At 41.9% G+C, this 18,469-nt stretch overlaps 1 protein-coding gene across 1 annotated transcript in view; it reads right to left on the reverse strand.

The window, feature by feature from the left end:
* Window positions 1–3,879: 3,879 nt before the first annotated feature.
* LOC308167663 (calcium-activated potassium channel subunit alpha-1a-like) overlaps window positions 3,880–18,469 on the reverse strand; it is a gene marked incomplete at its 3' end in the record, with an annotated part of 119,454 nt that continues 104,864 nt past the window's right edge. Inside the window, exons 22-31 of the mRNA XM_080542096.1 lie at window positions 17,683–17,907; window positions 16,834–17,026; window positions 15,590–15,703; window positions 15,188–15,283; window positions 13,771–13,901; window positions 10,618–10,812; window positions 10,098–10,219; window positions 9,697–9,918; window positions 6,186–6,214; window positions 3,880–4,031 (exon numbers count right to left, since the gene is read on the reverse strand). Of these exons, the coding sequence (XP_080398222.1) occupies window positions 3,880–4,031; window positions 6,186–6,214; window positions 9,697–9,918; window positions 10,098–10,219; window positions 10,618–10,812; window positions 13,771–13,901; window positions 15,188–15,283; window positions 15,590–15,703; window positions 16,834–17,026; window positions 17,683–17,907 (1,479 nt within the window). The remainder of the gene's footprint in view (window positions 4,032–6,185; window positions 6,215–9,696; window positions 9,919–10,097; window positions 10,220–10,617; window positions 10,813–13,770; window positions 13,902–15,187; window positions 15,284–15,589; window positions 15,704–16,833; window positions 17,027–17,682; window positions 17,908–18,469) is intronic.

Raw genomic sequence — 18,469 nt, forward strand, 5'->3', positions numbered from 1 at the left:
GCTTAATCAGCCAGGACACTCTCAACATTGATTTGACAAGCTGCCGTAATGACCTCCTTGTTTTGGTAAAGGATCACTGTTTATCCGGGATGGCATTGATGCACTAAGAGCGGGGCCGCCATTGTCATGGAAACTATTATCACCAGCCACAGCCTGTGCAGCTCTGGAGGTAATCGCTGAGGGAGGTTCTGGGTGTGTGTGTGTGTGTGTGTGTGTGTGTGTGTGTGACATGTACGGTTCACTGAGACAGAGAGAGGAGAGGACGCTTTATCAACATTGACAACAGTCTAACCTTATCCTCCTCGCTTCGTCCCCTGACTCTGTTTGTTTGTTTGTTTGTTTGTTGTGCTCAATGATTTGAATGAAGATATCCTTCATTATATAAGACAATATAATTGATCAACCTGAGTCGTGTCCCGGAGCATAGTGGGCATTAAGAGAGACGTAAGTCAACTAGGATACAATAACAATGACTTTACTGTATTTGACATGATTAATTAAAAACGGTGTTCAAACCGTACTGCATTCAGCACAATAAGGATTCATCAGTGGATCAGTAACATCTTATTCTCCCCTAGTGACAGCCTCTATCTCTGTACCGGTTTTGTTTAGTATGGCTGGGAGGACCGGGCCTCCGGCTGGCAGCCGTATCAGTGCAATCAACAGCCTCTCAGACTGCCTCTGTAGTGGCGAGGTGTCAGACAGCAAATATTATTGGCATGCTGACAGTCCCCTGCCGTGCCGTGGTGTGTAAAATCGCTAATAAGCCACATGAAGGGCCCACTACATCCCAAGGTGAGAACGCGGAGGCTGTTTTTATCAACCATTATCCAGAGGGTGCACCGAGGTGTCCCCTGTCAGATGATTTGTCTGGCGATCGCAAAGTGCCTTGTGTCAACATGGGAGGGGAGGGGGCTGCTAGAGGAGACGGCCCGGCCCCATGCTGAGAGGCAAATAGCCTCCAAAGGTAGAGAGGTACTGTAGGCCTGGGTCTGAAGGTAGGGTAGTCAACTGTGAATGGGTTGGTTTTATTGTGTGTCATATGTAGTCCAATAACAAAGGAATTGTTTTTTTATAATAATAAAAAAAGAAGAAGAAAAACACACCAAGATCACGTGAGAGAGAACACACATACATTAGTTTTTAATCTGTGAAAATACAAAATGAAATCATGTACAAGTTATTTACAGACCTTCTGTACAAGACTGTATTTATCATTGGATATTGTATGACATAGTCAGAAATATACACTTAGCACTGTCATGGTCTCCACAAATCAAGGTGCTAAAATATACAAACAAAACAAACGATACTGCAACGCCAAACTCCTACACCTCACAACAAGTGTGTAAAGAGTTTCTATAAACTCAAAAGGAATAATTCAATAAAGCTCTGTATTTTTTTTCAAAGGACCAAACATTAGCATAATAATAGAAAGCTATATTTCGCAATTACTAAATCGCCTTATTTTAATGTTACTTTAAGACTTTTAGTCACCCAGATTATCTGCTACAATTCTATTATCTTCCCAGGGAACATGTCACCTGTAATAACCGTTACAATTCAAATATCACATCAACTCCAAGAATTAAAACGAGTTGATTCTCATATGATTAGAGAGAAAATAGTTAACAAAAAAAAAGAAGAAAAAATTAGACATTAGAATTGACTGAATTGGTTAGAATGTATTTCTAGAGCATATGGTGGTAAGAGATTGGCTTTTGCTCAATGTACACAAGTAAGACACTTTCGTTTAGCAATATCAGTAGTATGCATACCCCTACAAAAGCCACTTTTCGCAACAGCGGGTCTTATGGGCCCTCCTTTGGACTGAACACTGCCTGGCACATCACTGGCACAGAGGCGTTAGAGAGGTTAGATGTTCCCTATGCCAGCAAAAATGCCACACCCTTTATTTGCTTTACAACTAGCGCCTCTATGGGCCATACACTGAACTGCATGTAAACTGAAAATGCTTGAATACTGTACAAGTACATACCTTACGCTGAGGTGAGCATGTCATTTTTTCCCTCATTGCCTCCTCAACAATGCTGCCACTCTGAAGGTCTATTAGAAGAGGACAACAGAGGACCATGTTGAGTTTTGTAGTAAATAGGAAATCCTTGGCTTAGTAGTTATCTTACATTTAGCTCATTTTCTTTTTAAGTACAAGTGTTTCAACAGATATAATGTGATCATAATATGAACATGAGAGTATGTTGATGGTTATGACTGATTCGATGACCATGTTCATTTACAAAACAACCCACAAAGTTGACAAACTGTCATGTAAAAGAGTGCTTTTTTTTATTGGAAGCCATGTAAGATGAGAAACTGGCCTTACAAGCCACAAGAAGACTGGCCTTAAAGCCAAACGTTCCACTTATGATTGAGCTGTTTTGGGAGTTTCTAACATTACATATATTATTACTTGACCCTGTACTGCACAGTATGGTTAGTGTGAGTATGGCATTAGGACTGGTCATGGAGAATACCCAAGCTCTCTAACGCCTCCATGCCAGCTCTGTGTCAGGCAGTGCTTACAGCCAAAGGAGGAACCATTTTTATGCCCGCTTTATGCGATATGTGGCTTTCGCTTTTCAACTCTACAACGATATCATACAGTAGGCTATGATCTATGTCTATAGCCACTCTTAGCTCTTGGGTAAGCCTAATAAGGTATTGTCATTTGTTAGCAGCTAACCATATAGAGTAGCTAAATTAGGTAACATGTTAGTAACATATTACAACATCTCCCTCAAAACAGCTCTATCATATTTGGCCTTATGACAGGTAACTTGTCTGGTGTACTCAGTGAATGGTTTATTTCCATTCAACTTTGACAGTTTTCACTTTGAAAACAAATTGCTATGATCTTGATGTGATGATGAAACATAAAGCGATGTTTAGAATTTCTAGGCTCTTGGACATTGGTGCCAAAGCTTTGTCTGAATACTCATAATTGGAAAATAATCATATCTGACATAACTTATAAAAAGGCAGAAATAATAAATCTGAAGTTACAAAATGCATACAAATAATAGAACTAAGGCTGGGGGCCAATAGCACAACATCGTGACGTGATCGCTGACTGTCTAAACAAACACAGATAAAGGTGTTGACGCGCCGATCTGATCTAATTTTAAATGACAATCAAGTGAGTGAGAACATCATGGTGATCAATCAGTAATCAATAACAGTATAACGCTGGTGGGAATACACTCGCACCATAACATCTGGCAACTGTTGTCATGTATTGGACCTCCAAATACACACACACTTACTACACATTTATAAGTATTCTCCAACATTGAGTAAGTATGATTCGTGATTGAAACCATTGTACAAATAATGAAACAAACAACAAAAAAAAGATATGCTTACAATGGCAACATTTGTCCAGATACACGATACAATATATCATAGTGTTTTCATACTGTACGTAATCTCCAGTTGCTTCACTTCTCTAATCTCACCGCCGACGTGACCCTCATTCTCCAACACAGTCGTAACCATGGAGTCTGGTCACTGTTTAGGTTGTGCAAACTAAAATGGCTGACAGTAAGTGACTGTACAACTGAACAATGATGTGTCTGTATGTATATGTATGTATGTTACATCCTTGCATCTCTCTATAGTATATGCATATCTATAAAAACATGTCCAAAAGCATGTAGATATTATTAACTGTACATATGAATTCAATGAAAGTCATTTGCGTCCTCTTCTTATTTTATTTTATTTATGGGGATGGTTGGTTAATCATTGATGGTCTGAGGGAGAGGATTCCCATGCTGACACTCATTCGTTCGTCTCTTTCGTCCGTTAGATGCCTGTCGTCCGCGTCTGGCCTGGGTGTCAACATGGGGGTGTGGGAGTTCAGCATTCGTCCTCCACTTCTCTGATGGGAGGGATCAGGCTGCTGGTGGACTTGTACTGACTGACTTGGTTGGCTGTGTGAGTACCCATAGGCTTGATCTGAATGTTCCTGGGGTAGGCGTTCTCTGGCTCATCTGTAAACCAGGTCTTTTCTGGGAAAAGGCCGAATCACACAGAGACAGAGAAAGAGAGTGGGTGGGGAGGGGAGGGAAATCAAATGACATGTAAGTGAATGGTTCACGGGTGGGTGGGTGCTACCGTTAACGTGATTTTCAATTGTTAACAGCATTCCAAATCGGCAGCTTTTCTGTGGTTTCACACAGTGAATTACGATAAATTGCACAGAGCCCGGAATTGCAAATAACATTTAGTCGATGAAGTTCCTGTTGGGTAGAGCTAGATGATTATTCTGACATGGTGAATGCACATTGAATGACACTTATGACAGGTCCTACTGGACTCCGATGACTTATCATGAATTAACCTCATACGTTATTTAACTAATTCATCAATTAGCCTCCTCAGGCGTTGCCTGTACTGTACATGCAGAGCAGTGGAAGTCCAAACCGTAAAGATAAGACTTCAGGTAGTGAACTATGCTGTTGTGTTGGTCCGCAGGCATGCAATGCAGATGTCACACAGTATTACTCTACCACAATCTCAACAAACAACACTGTATCAACGGGTATTTAAGATCGGATAGCATTCACAAAGATCTCTGTCTTTGAGGGGCTTCGGCTTGATGCAACCTGCTTTGTAACTATGAAACAGTAAATGTTGGACACATTTGACAGATTTGACTGGAAATCCGTGAATGACTCAAAGATTTAACAATATCCTAAGAAGTAAACATTTTTCTAAGTATATTGCTGATCATGGTCGATTACAAATAACACCATTGATACAATGGTTAGCATAGCTTTATGGAGGAAAGTCAGAGTAGCATCAAACCGCGCGGTGAGGGTCGTATCGTATGAATCATGTTTGTTATATTTATGAGGGTGTAGATACAGGGCACAGTATCTCAAAGGGTTTAATCTGGATCAGAATGATCCGGATCCTATTTTGCTGTTCAGGATCAGATCGAGCTGGCTGATTTCCCCCTATACAACTCAAAATCTGTTTGATAGATCTGGGGCCTCATTCATAAAAAAGTACTTGAACGTCATCCTTGACTTTCACGTAAGCACATTTTTCTAAACGGACGTAAGCATTATTTATAAAACGGGCTGAGATGGTTTAAAGTTGCGTACGTGCTTCCTTCTATAAATACCAAACATACTTGGAATTGAACGCAGGTGAATGAGGTTTGTATTAACGCCCTGTGATAGAGGCTCAATTATAGCGGCTGAATGAAGCCAAGTGCTATAATATAATATAATACAGACAGACAATACTGACAATATTATATACTGTCTGTATTATATTATGTTATAGCACTTGGCTTCATTCAGCCGCTATTTGAGCCGCTATCACATACCGTTAATACTATATTATAGGGTAGGCGTGCGTCTGGAAGCGGGAGAGGGCAGTAATACCACGTTCATTGATAAAATGACATAAGGGATGGAAAGGGGGGATGGCAGTTTTAGAAGGGGGATGATTTGGACTGTTTTTATTTCAGGGGGGGTGCCATTCCCCCTCATCCCGACTCAACTCGAAATCCAGTATCATTTAGCGCGTGGCCGGGCAAGGCATAGGCATGTTGAAGAGAGATAGACAGCTCCGGAGGGATATAAAGAAAGACTGAAATACAATCATAAACATTAGTTCCCTTTAAATCTTGAATTTAACCCATTTTCTCGGCTGGTAACAACATCGTTAATTTTATTACGAGCCACTTAAACTTCGCATGAATTACAGTAGGCAACGTTTTTCCAGTGCGGCTCACATGCCTGTAATAACTCCGCATAACCAGTAGGTAATGTGCGTAAGCAAGTTGAATACTCGACGTCGAGCTACGATCGTTTCCACGATCAAATTGACTCACGTTGAAATTGTATAAATCACTACGTTGACGTGGTTTTCTACGTACGACACGGGTAAGATCAAAATTTGATCTAAGCACGTTCTATGAATGAGGCCCCTGATCCTGGATAGCAAAAAAGAATCTGCACCATTCTGATCTAGATCATCTTTTTAGAAATACCGGGCCCCCTATCCATGCAGTCCCGGGTGGCGGTTGGGCGACGCAGCCAGTTGGAAACACCAAAAGCCACTTTGCTTTCATTTCGAAAACAAAAAAGTCAACAACGGCATGACTTCTTCATTTGATGCACGTCATGCATATTCACGAGCTCTCGTACCTTGGCCCATTCTATTCATCCTTGTAGCACTTAAGAAAAAGAGGTACATTATGCTATATGTGAGCAAGCCGACCATACATGTTACAAGCTTGTCCATCAACAATGCAGAATGCACTCCTAGACGTTAAAACGTAGAACAACTGCACATACAGTAATATATACAGTATTTTCTAAATGCACCAAATATGGTGTTTACTCATTTGCTGCTAATTATTCGACAAATGATCATACCAGGGACAGTTACAATACAGTAAGTGCTTGTATATATTACATGTACTGTATCTTAAGATATGCCACCATAGAATATACATGCTCGTTTCCACTGAAACTTCATTAGTAGTCCATGCTATGGGTATTTCCCTGTGGATTCTGCTGTAATTCAAAAACTGATGAACAGCATGCAACTGCCATACCGAATATAACTGAAATTGTCATTCACCTTTTAAATACCGAAATCAGCGCAAAATAATATTTGAAAGCTGTATCATAGAATAGATCAAAACAAGCTTGGAAGTTTACCCTCACTTACCACTCATTGAAATATTGTGGTATTCACTCAGCAACTGTTAAAGATCTATAACATATATAATTAACATGCCCATTTATAAACCATTCATAAACCATTCATACTCACTCAAAGTTGAATAATTTCAGTATTTCAAAGGATACGACAACTGTAATATATATTTCTGTGGCACATACAAATGTTGTCAGTGTAACCATGTGAATACTGTAGCTCATTTAAACAGTAGACATGAATGTTGATCCTATTCTGTATCTTCAAGTTATAGTTGTGTGTGCTTTTAATTTGTAAACACTTGTGTTAGCTTGGTGTCAGACCCTAAAGACAATAGCTTATCGCTCAATTCAAATTGAGCTTTATTATTCTGATCAATGTAAAATGTACATTTGTTTATTCCACTGTGTATTTCAGAACTTAAACTTAAAAGAAATATATATAATCTATGAATTATTTTCAGACATTCGCCCCTTGAATATGGGAGAAATTTACTGGTACAACTTGCTTTTCAGTGGTGTATCTCCACTATCAAAAATACATTTTAAAGACAATTAAGAAGTTCAATGTTACATGTACATTTGGGGGCATTTAGCAGATGCCTTTATCCAAAGTGACTTACACCAAATACATTTGACTAAGTAAGTGAATCATCTATCCACCGGTCATAGCAGGAAAAAGTAATCTATGCTCAGGCCTTGGGTTATTGGCAGTGGTCGTGCTATAAGAAGGAAGAATTAAGTGTTTTTTTTAATGTTCTTTTTTTTCACAGGCTGGTGTTTGGGGGGTGACCATTGCTTGTAGGAAGGCAGGGGCTGATCCCTTTGCCACCCAGTAGGCGAGCACCAGGGTCTTGAATCTGATGCGAGCTGCTATTGGGAGCCAGTGAAGGGTGCGAAGGAGGGGGGTAACATGAGAGAATGGCAGGAGATGACCAGTGACTGGAACAAGATTTGAGCTGCTTCTCTGGTGACGAATGGACGCATCCTTCTATTGTTGTAAAGGAACATCTGCAGGAGCGTGCTGTTGCTGTGATGTTCGCCGCACAGGATAAGTGCTTGTCGAGGATCACCCCAAGGTTCTTGTCTGTCTGGGAGGGGGTTACGGTAGAGTGCTAAACTGTAATGAAGAAGGTAGGCTTTCCCAGGGAGGAAGAGTAGTCTTGTTAAGGTTGAGCTTGAGGTGGTGGGCTGAGATCCAAGCAGAGATGTCAGCAAGACACACAGAGACACATGTTGCCGCATGTGAGTCAGAGGGGGGGGGGGGGGGGGGAAGACAGGAAGAGTTGAGTGTCATCTGTGTAGCTGTGGTAGGAGAACCCATGTGAGGAAATTACAGAGCCAAGAGACTTGGTATAGAGGGAGGACAGAGCCCTTGGGGGACCGCAGTGGTGAGGGCTCGTGGAGAGGACAGCGATCCGCCAGGTAGGAAGCAAACCAGGAGGGTGCAGAGCCAGAGATGCCCAGTTCTGAGAGGGCGGAGAGAAGGTTTGAGTGGTTTACTGTAGCGAAGGCAGCAGACAGGTCCAGGAGAATGAGAACAGAAGAGTGGGAGGAAGCTTGAGATGAGAGCAGTGTCCGTAGAGTCACCAGCTTTAAAGCCGGATTGGTGGGGGTCAAGGAGGATGTTCTGAAGGAGATAGTTGGTTAGAGCGTTCAAGGGTTTTAGATCAGAAGGAGAGATGGGATACCGGTTTGTAAAGGGGGTGTAGCGGCTATGTGACAAATAACAGGAATGGGGAGAAAGTACATTGTGATATTAGTTGGTAGAGAGATCGAGGGTTAATGGGCAACACATGATGTAGGTAGTGCTTAATGCACTCAAAGTAGTCCAAAACAAACAATTAATCAAAATAGAATAAAGATACGTAGTGTTCTGCCCTTCCTCTCAGGCCTTCCTTGATGGACTCCCACAGATAGACTCCCTCATCTTGTTGTCTTAGGCGTCTTAGTGACAGTTATCATCTTAGTGATCATCTAATTATGTGTTTTTAGCATGTTGTTGTGATGTGCTAAACATGCAGTTAGATGTTCATAGCGATGTTCTTTCTTAGCCGCTAGCTAGCTACCAAACGCGTCTGTTTTGATTCAGAGCGAGTTTCTCCGGGATTTGGTTTGAGGTGTACCAACATTCACATAAGCATATCTTAAATTATTATACTAGTAACACACTTTACACACACTAGTTTACAATCTGCACTTTCATAATCCGTAAAAAACTGAAAAATGACCTTGCCCTACTTGGGGACTTTTTCACCAGACCGTGTCACATATGGCCGACACAGACAGAACACGCCCCGCTGTTAGGCATCAATCGAGTAAGTATTTACATACAAATCAACTGGCTAACACTGACTAACCCATAGGCAAGCAGCTACACAATAGTGACACTGATTAAACGACACAACTACACAATAGCACGCAGTTTTAAGCGAGATTACATTCACTTAGTCAAGCGGGAGATTCTTCTCTTAGCTTAGTCAAAAATGTATGTTAATTGGTCCTTTTAATTCATGGTTACCATATGAAATGGTAATGAGTAGTAAACCAAGTCCTTACAGTAATAATGGTTTAAAGTGCCTTATAGTTAAGCAAATTATAATTCAATAAATGAAATCGCAAAACTTGCAAAGTAAAAGACTGATCACTACAACAAAAGAGACGGCTGATAGAATAATAATAAAATAAGTACATAAGTCAAATTAAAAGTTTATAGAGGAAATATAATTGCTAATTTAGCTCAAGAAAATATATTCAGTGTTGCTTCCAATGTGTATCTTCTTCAAGTGTCAAATAAGTGTTGATTGTGATCATGTTACATTTGAATCAGAGTCAAGTCCCCATGCACATGGAGCATTGCTCAAACTAACAGCAAAAATGTCAACTTAACACACGCACATACACACACTCTCTGGATCCGGAGACGCACGCAGGACAACAGAAACACTGCTTCACAAACACAGAGAGACAGTCAGACAGACATCGTTAGACGTACTTCTGTTTGTCCCGGCTTTTGGCGCGGTTGGCTGTGCGGGTGGCAGTAGTGGGCGGGAGGGAGTGGACCGAGGAGCTCTTTTTGCTGGAGGAATGGGAGGAGTGGGAGGAGTGGGAGAGACTGGCCCGGGACTGGCCCGCGTTGTGGTCGAACTGCATCAGGCAGAAGATCAGGTCAGAGGGGACCAGCTCAAACGCGTAGGGCGGGTTGGTGATGACGTAGCTACAGAGAGAGAGAGGGAGGGGAAAGAGAGGGATGAGCGATCAATATTGAGTCTGAAAAGTGATTTACTGAAAGTGATTTCTGAATTATTAATAATGGTACATAATATTGGACAGTTGGTGTGTGTGTTTGTGATGTACGGTTCACTGATGTCATCAGCAGTATGACAGAGAACTCACCGCTTCGTGCATTGGGTTTGCGTGTGTGTGAAGTGTGCGTCTCTTAATCGGTAGATTCCGAAGCACAGCATGTTGTACGTTTTTAACGCTTTACAAAACAAGTCACCGTAGCAGCCCCCATCCTGAAAGACATAAATATAAATACTTCTAGTGATGAAATATATATATATATATAACTAATATATATAATATATATATATATAGTACACTGTATAACATCTCTACATATCATGAGTCATGACAGCCCTCAAATTCATATCCATGTACAGTACACTGTACATCCATGGCTTCACAATTCACCATAAACATGTCCCTTACTGTTACTGTTCAGTAGTAAAACACACTCAAGGCCATCTCTCTCTCTCTCTCTCTCTCTCTCTCTCTCTCTCTCTCTCTCTCTCTCTCTCTCTCTCTCTCTCTCTCTCCCCCCCCAGTGTTTTCCTGCCGGCACCGATGAGCAGAACAGCCCCGTCGGGCACGCGCTCGGCTCTAGTGCGACGTGACAGAACCAGTCACTTACCCCCAAGTCTGCGAAGGGCCCGTCGTACAGGGCCAGCTGTGCGACGCGACACCTGTCCCTGTTAGCCAGCGTCTGCGGCGTGCTGTAGCCACCTCGCAACGCGTTCTCCTCCGCCAGCAGCCCCTCCAGCTCCGGGGTGGCCCCCCCTGTTACCAGCGTCCGGATCAGGGTGAGGATATTATCATTGAAGTATGTCTGAAAGGATGAAGGGGGGAGGAGAAGGAGGAGAAAGTTGGCGGGAGAGAGAGAGATCCTTAAGCAAGCCAGTCAGGAAAGTCACAACCCGAATCCAGTCAGAGTGCCAAGCCGGGGCCCGGATAGCGCTATCTAGCCCCGGCATGTCTCGTCAGATTGCTCCGTGCCAGGAGTGAAAAGACAGCAGAATCCAATTACTGCAGGTTACTTCTCCTTCCCATCAGACAAGAGCCGCAGTGACTACTTAAACATACCCGATGCTGTTCAGGTATCTCTTAAAGAGAGATGGCCAGATAGGGAATGAAAGGCTGATACAGTAGAGTAGTTTAGTGGGGCAAACACAACAAATACAATTACAATAAAAAAAATAAAAACTATTTTTAGTTACAGTACACGGTCAGGGGACAAATCTAAGTTACTGCTTTCGTTTTCCGTTTGCGAGCCAATAACGCCTGCTGCTCTAGAACCCTCCGTCTCCCTCTGTGCCCGTTCTACTGACACCTCCCTAGGCTGCTGACAGCGCTATTGAGTAGGTTGATGGACGAGTGCTGTCTATTAGGTAGCATTACCTTTGTCTACACTGAGGCGCACTTGAAGGCAGCTCTGTTCCAGCCTCGCTCAGACTGAAAGGCAGACAAATGAAGGCTTCATACTGTACCAGGTGAGGTGTCAGTCTGGGCTTTCAGGGATGGAAAACTGGGACATAAAATACAACTGTAGCAAAGGGATTCTGACAAGGCCTATCTCGGTGTATTTGTAGACAATCTGTTTTGATTCTTTTCAGCTCTTTTACATGGGTCAATTATTATTATTTTGAAAAAAAATGTTGCCATGTAATCAACAATTGTTGGAATTCGGTATTTTTTGCTCTAGTAACAGGGTCCGCTATAGTCAGCACCCCTGGAGCAATTAGGGGTGAAGTGCCTTGCTCAAGGGCACATGCAGCTCCCTCCTGAGGCAGGGATTGAACTAGCGACCTTCCGATTGCTAGCCGGCCTTTCTAACCTCTAGACTCCTGCCGCCCCAAATTGCTACCAAATGAGCGGTCAGATTATCTCAGTGGTTACATCTGGTTTGTTATTCCAAGGAGGCAGGAGATGGCGGGGAGAACAAGGGTGATGACCATCAGCTGAGTGCAACATTTTATTAACTTTTATTAACTTAACAAAAAGCCACACAAATGTGGCTGGGGAACAACTAGGGCCGGTTTCCCAGCCGAGGTTTAAAACTAGTCCTGGATTACATCACACTTTCAATGAAACATCTACATTGAAGATGCTTTTTAGTCTAGAATTAGGTTTAAGCCTTGTCTGTGAAACCGGCCCCCTAGTCTGCTGGATATGTAACAGCAGCTGGTGAAAGCGGTCAACAACCAATCTAAATGTTCGGAATTTCTGAAAAAATGAGAAATGTAAATAAATGTCAAAATATTGCAATGCAATGGATTCAGTGAGTAATCCCCAATACTCTACACTAACTAGGTAGTAGTGGTGATTACTCACCAAATCCATTGCATTGCAATGTGTGTGTGTGTGTGTGTGTGTGTGTGTGTGTGTGTGTCATTGAATTTCAACACCTGATGACAAAAACTAAGAGGAGAGAGCATATCACACCAGTCTTAAATGCTCTGCACTGGCTCCCTGTATCATTCAGACTTGACTTGAATATAATTGGAAGCATGTATGTTTAATTAAAACTACATGATGTTTTTGTTATGTTTTTAATCTGTTACTTTTTCACTGTATTGCACAGCACTTTGCTGATGTCGGTTGTTTTCGTTTTAATCCGTTTTTTCTATGCTGTATTGTACAGCACCTTGAGCTGCATTCTTATGTATGAAACGTATATAAATAAAGCTTATTATTATTATGATTGTCACAATCAGTAGTCTATCACATACAATTAGAATATCGATTTTTTGTTTTTGTTTTTGAATAAAAGTCCCCAAAAAACATTTCAGAATAAAAGTCCCCCCATTCACACCAATTGAAATAATTAAAATAATTGAGAATCGAATGTTGTCGTGCGACAAAATCGCACGCCGTGTGCATTGGCCTTTAATTTTTTTATTTCAGAATAAAAGTCAGAAATGTTTTATTTCAGAATGAAAGTCCCCCAAAAGGCCAAATAGTGTCCAGGTGCCAAAATGTGTCTGGGTGATGTAATTAGGTCTTTCAAACGCCATGACGCGTATGTTGCTATGCCGATGCTGGCATAACAGCATGCTAATTTCATAGAGTAATTCGCTATGCTAATGTTACTGAGTTGGCTAGATAACTGATGTAGCAAACACACCCACATCAGCCAAAGTAGTGATAAATATAATTCCATAACTGGATACCACTAGCTAGCTATCTTACTTACTTACTTATCATCCAGCAGCACTATTACTGTCCCAAATGTACATTTGTTAAGTAAGCTATCTAGGATTGGAAACAAAGTAGTATCCAGTTATGGAATTATATTTATCACTAGATTTGGCTGATACATCAGTTAACTAGCCAACTCAGTAACATTAGCGTAGCCATAGCGGATTACTTGTGAAATTAGCATGCTAGCAGATGTATAATAATAATAAGTTATAATAATATAAAATGGCCATGCCCACATAAAAGCTATAGCTGACTAGTGAGTCTGCATCAACCTTAATGCTATTCAAGTGCGAGACAATTACATTTGTCTTTAAAATGTAACATGCACATTAATCTGTAGTAGTGAGCTAATGGAGAAACAACAAGGGGTAGAGTTTACTCAGGACGGTCCGGAATGCTAGCTTCGGCATAGGACACTATTTGGCACGACAGAGCTCCAGGTGGATACCTATTATTATTACTATTATATCTAAGTCTAGTGCTCTAGTCGCAGGGGGGAATCTTGGCTAATCATCCCTTTCTGCATTCCTTCAGCTTCCTATTTGACAGCTAAAAGACAACCGGACCTGCATGTAAACCGTCTTACCGCACTCATGAGGGAGTCCAGCACACTGACTGCGAACGCCGTCCCACAGGCGAAGGGCTGAGTAAGGTACAGCTCAGTGTCAGGGTCGTCGTCATCGTCTTGGTCCAGGAACTGAACATTGGAGTCATTCACTAGAAGGAAAACACAACAACTTTTGCTTACTGTAATGATGTGAGCTATTGCGCCACATCCGTGCTTTACTTTACAGAATTGACTGTAGGCCTATATCAAGCATATCAAGAGACATTATGCTGATTTGATCATAGAATCAATAGTAGGAACTGAAGAAAAGACATGCGTATACCTTAACATAATACAGTGCCAGCATACTTCTGGATGTATAGTCATTGGAGACGTGGTTCACATCAAACAGTGATTGTGAAACACCAATGATGCAGAGAGTGGTCGTTTTAAACAGTACATGGTAGGGGATATGGACTGTCGTGAGAGGCATGTAGGATTTATAATTTCATAATTCAACATCCAAACTGATCATTTTCATATTTGGGAAAAGGTCTTAAATGTTTGCAAGTCTCCTATGGAAACAAAGATATAAATACAACATACTGTGTTTTTGGTGGATTTTGTGGCCAGTTAGTATGAGTTAGTATGTTCTCCTCTCTTCTCCAGCCCATATCCAGGACGCTCATGCTCTCAGGGTGACACCATGCATATTTAAAGACCCAAGCTTTGATATTGAAACAAGAAATCCTCCAGAGGCGAGATATATCAGACAGCAACACCAATAAGCTATTGTTTGTCTTTTACTGTAAATACAGTAACTTCCAATTAATTTCAAATAACTTTTCGAAGAAGATCTACTACAACACTAAAAATATATGTTTGTTGCATTGCCCCAGAACCATGTCAATATTTGTGTGTGTGGGGGGGGGGGTGGGGAGGAGTACGCCTTTGAGCACAAAAATCACATATAGCTTAAAGAAAGTATTGATGTTGAGTTTTGTTTCAGAAGTGCTACATCTATCAGGACTTCCAGCAGGCTGAGAAAATAAATGTCAGTCATATTGACGAGCCTCGGATGAAAGCAAGGCAGCGGCCGGAGAGTATGATCTATGAGAAGATGCTATGGAAACAGCCACAAGGACTTGAAGAAGGATCAAAGGCCTTGCTGGGATCCTCAGAGGAAAAATAGAAAAACAGAAGAAAAAAAAAGAAGAAGAGAGATAAACTTTAAAAAAGAGGGGCCCACAATAAGACAGTGAATTTCAACCAGAACCAAGAGTTAGCCTAAAATGTGCTCAAAGTGATGCCATGGGAATGGGCCCGGTCGAGAGAGCAGCCTGGGCCTTTTGGGCAGCCAGAGAAATCAAAAGGAAGCTGATGATGGAGACGGCAACAGCTGGACAGGAACAACACTGCAGCGGCCGCGGCGGCGCAGGACACAGGCAGTTCTTACCCAGCTCAGTGATCATTTGTATGTTGATCCCATTGCTCTTATCCTGACTCAACTGAACCACGGGCAGAATTCTACCGCCCGGTTTTGCTAACGGCGCTGGTACAAGCGTTGGGGGGGGGGGGGGAGAAATAGTTACTGAAGCAGGAGGTTAAGAATGCGAGAGAGAGAGACTACATATTGATTGATAACTGTAAGTACGTTATTTAAGGTATTCATTCTCAGTGCCTGAAACGTTCTTACAATATTGAAGAGGTGTTTTTTATTGTTTTAGTTTTTTTTTTACAACACTGTACAAACATTGAATTAAAACGATTCATTTCCAACCATTTCTCTCTAAAAGAACAACAGACCAGGCTACTGTAGCATTAAATGACATATGGCTCAACAGTATTGCTGACATACCTAGTTCGGTTATGATAGGGATATTTGCTCCTGTCGTGATGGACGCCTGTCGGACTAATCCATGGACCGGACTGTTCTCCGGGGAGGACCTGTCCATGCCAGGTGGTGTGAAACCTACGAGGAGAAAAATAAATAGAATATATCCCTGTTATGTGGCAATAATGTCTGAAAGGAAAGTAGACCACGGTTTGCTGATTCAACAATAACCTGACTTGCAACACTATGTGAGCTCTTATGGGTCAAAACCACCCAGCCGTCTTTTGGAAAGCAATATACTGTAACCTGATGTTGAGTGCAATTCTTGAGAGGTTCCATCAGTTGATCCATAATACATGTTACATGTTGCTCATTTTGTCTCCTTAAAAGTGTCCGAGTGGAAGACCGGAAAAAAACAAGTCTTATGCGGGGGAAAAAAAAAGTGTCATTCGGTACAATACAAAACAACTGACATGTGACTGAATTCAAATTGACTTGACATTCCTTGCTTTCCTCAAACTGACAAGCAAACACATTAAATCAGTGATGCCGTATGCATTATACATCTCCTGCGTTTTGACATCCATCACTAACTGCTGACTAAGGCAAAACGCTAGGTCATACAACTATTATAATAACAACCAAAGTGCAAGGGATATTTTTTTTTCCAGGTCAAAAGGTCTCTAAAAGCATTACATGCAATGACAGGGTAGGGACATTATTGAAGGCTATCTCACTGCCTGTCGTCCTCGGCCTCCGCTGTGTAATGTAATATTCATAGATTACTTTATTTATGTACATCCCAAAAATGCTACTTCTCCAGAGTAAACTGCATCAGAATCTTATTTATATATATATATTTCATCACACAGGTGTACATCTGTTTCACCTGATTATACTGCATCAATACATCACTGCACATTACCACCATTTACTGTGAGGGTTTGTAAGGACACCATTTGTTATTTGGAGCTGAGGAATAACCATTGGGGTTCACTGTCACACATAATGACGCCAGGTCAGTGTTGCACACACACACACTTACACATAGACGCACGCACACACACACACTTACACATAGACGCACGCACACACACACACACACACACTTACACATAGACGCACGCCCACACACACTTACGCATACATACACACACGCACACACACACATGCATAGACACACACACGCTACCCAGTGAGGGATATTCTCTCTGCCAGGCCCTGTCCCCTCTGGGCAGTGCAGTGAACTATGATAGGGCACTCCTTACCTTGGGAATTAGCCTGCAAGACCCCGATGCTGTCGTCAAACTGCATGGACTTGATGTTGAGTGACGCCAAGATGCATTCCTTGTCCTGTAGTGACGCATCGTCAATATTGTTCTGATTGGCTGACAGGATGACACACATGTCGCAGAGGTTGATGTTGACAGCTCTCAGATCAGCCCGGCTTAATGGTGTACCCTTCGAGAGGAGACGAATGACAATGTATAACAACAAACATAACAGTGTTCTAACCTGGACTAAACCATACATACAGAATCAGTAGATGACCCAAAAAATGTTGAGGCTGTCGAGATGCTGTTTATCCAACACGTTCAACAAACATAATGGCATTCTAACCTGGACAAAACCATGCACACAGAATCAGTAGAAGGTTAAAAAAAATAAAACAATGTTCGAGTTCTTCAGAGGCTGGCTATGCATCACAACACAACTCGTTTTGTGCGTCTCTGGAGGGAAGATATTCAGATAAGACGTCAGTTGAGCAGAGTGTGGTTCTTCCGCTGTAGATTGAAGACCTGTCTCTTCAGGCTACATCTTAACTGTCCCTCCTAAAGACCTCCACATCCCCACTCCCTGTACAGTTTCTCTACTATAAATAGATTTTTAAAAAGAAAAAAGTAATTCTTCCTTCTTCTGGCGTTGTGACTGCCAATGGCCCCTGGTCATTAGCATATATTACTTTTTCTTGCTATGACTGATGGATAGATGATTCACTTACTTTAGACAAATGTATGTGTTGCAAGTCGCTTTGGATAAAGGTGTCTGCTAAATGCCAAAAAATGTAAAATGTGTGTAAGATGTGTGTAAAATGTGTTTGTCTCGTCTCTACTCACAGGTAAGATGGAGATCTTAGGGAAGTTGTGGAGGGTCTCCCATTCCCTCTTCAGGTACTCCAGCGAGCCCACGAACACGATGGGCTTCAGCTCGTGGTAGTGGAAGTTGCTCGCTCGCAGCGGCATGACGAGGTTTCGAAGGCCGACCAGCGCAGACTTCACATCTCCGAATATACAGACGACCACATGGCCGCTGAGGACCGTCATGGCCGCCTCACTCCTGGTCTGTGGAGACGCAAAGAATATAAAACATTTAGATGAAATTATTATCTCTGTTGTCATGTTTTTACGGGCTCTGTATTATGCAATTATCAGGTAATACTGCATTTCGTTGTCTGGTACTTGTACTCTGCAATGACAATAAAGTCGAATCTAATCTAATCTAAATCTAAATAACCGTTTTACAAAGTATTGCAGCCTCAATGCTCTCTTTGTGAAATGGTTATTACCTGAGAATTGGCATAACAATTACTCTTAGGTTTCAAGAACAATAACACTTAAAGTCAGTACACGACCCAATGCATCACAATGACAAAATACTATACAGTGCATTCAGTTATTTAGAATATTTCAGAGAGCGAGGTGTCAACGGGAACGACGGGGCCGGACTGTAATCACCAATTTGCAATAGGAGCCATATGCATCGGTATAACGGACGTCCTTTACACAGGTCCCCCGTAACGTACCGCCAATGACATGTCAAACACATTATGAAGTGTTTAACTGCGCTGTTGACGCCTGACGGTACTCTGCGACACCGCCCATCTGTCACGGGGGAGAGGAAGTG

This window comes from Nansenia antarctica (genome assembly GCF_963989245.1).
Source record: "Nansenia antarctica genome assembly, chromosome: 11".
NCBI classification, from domain to species: Eukaryota; Metazoa; Chordata; class Actinopteri; order Argentiniformes; family Microstomatidae; genus Nansenia; species Nansenia antarctica.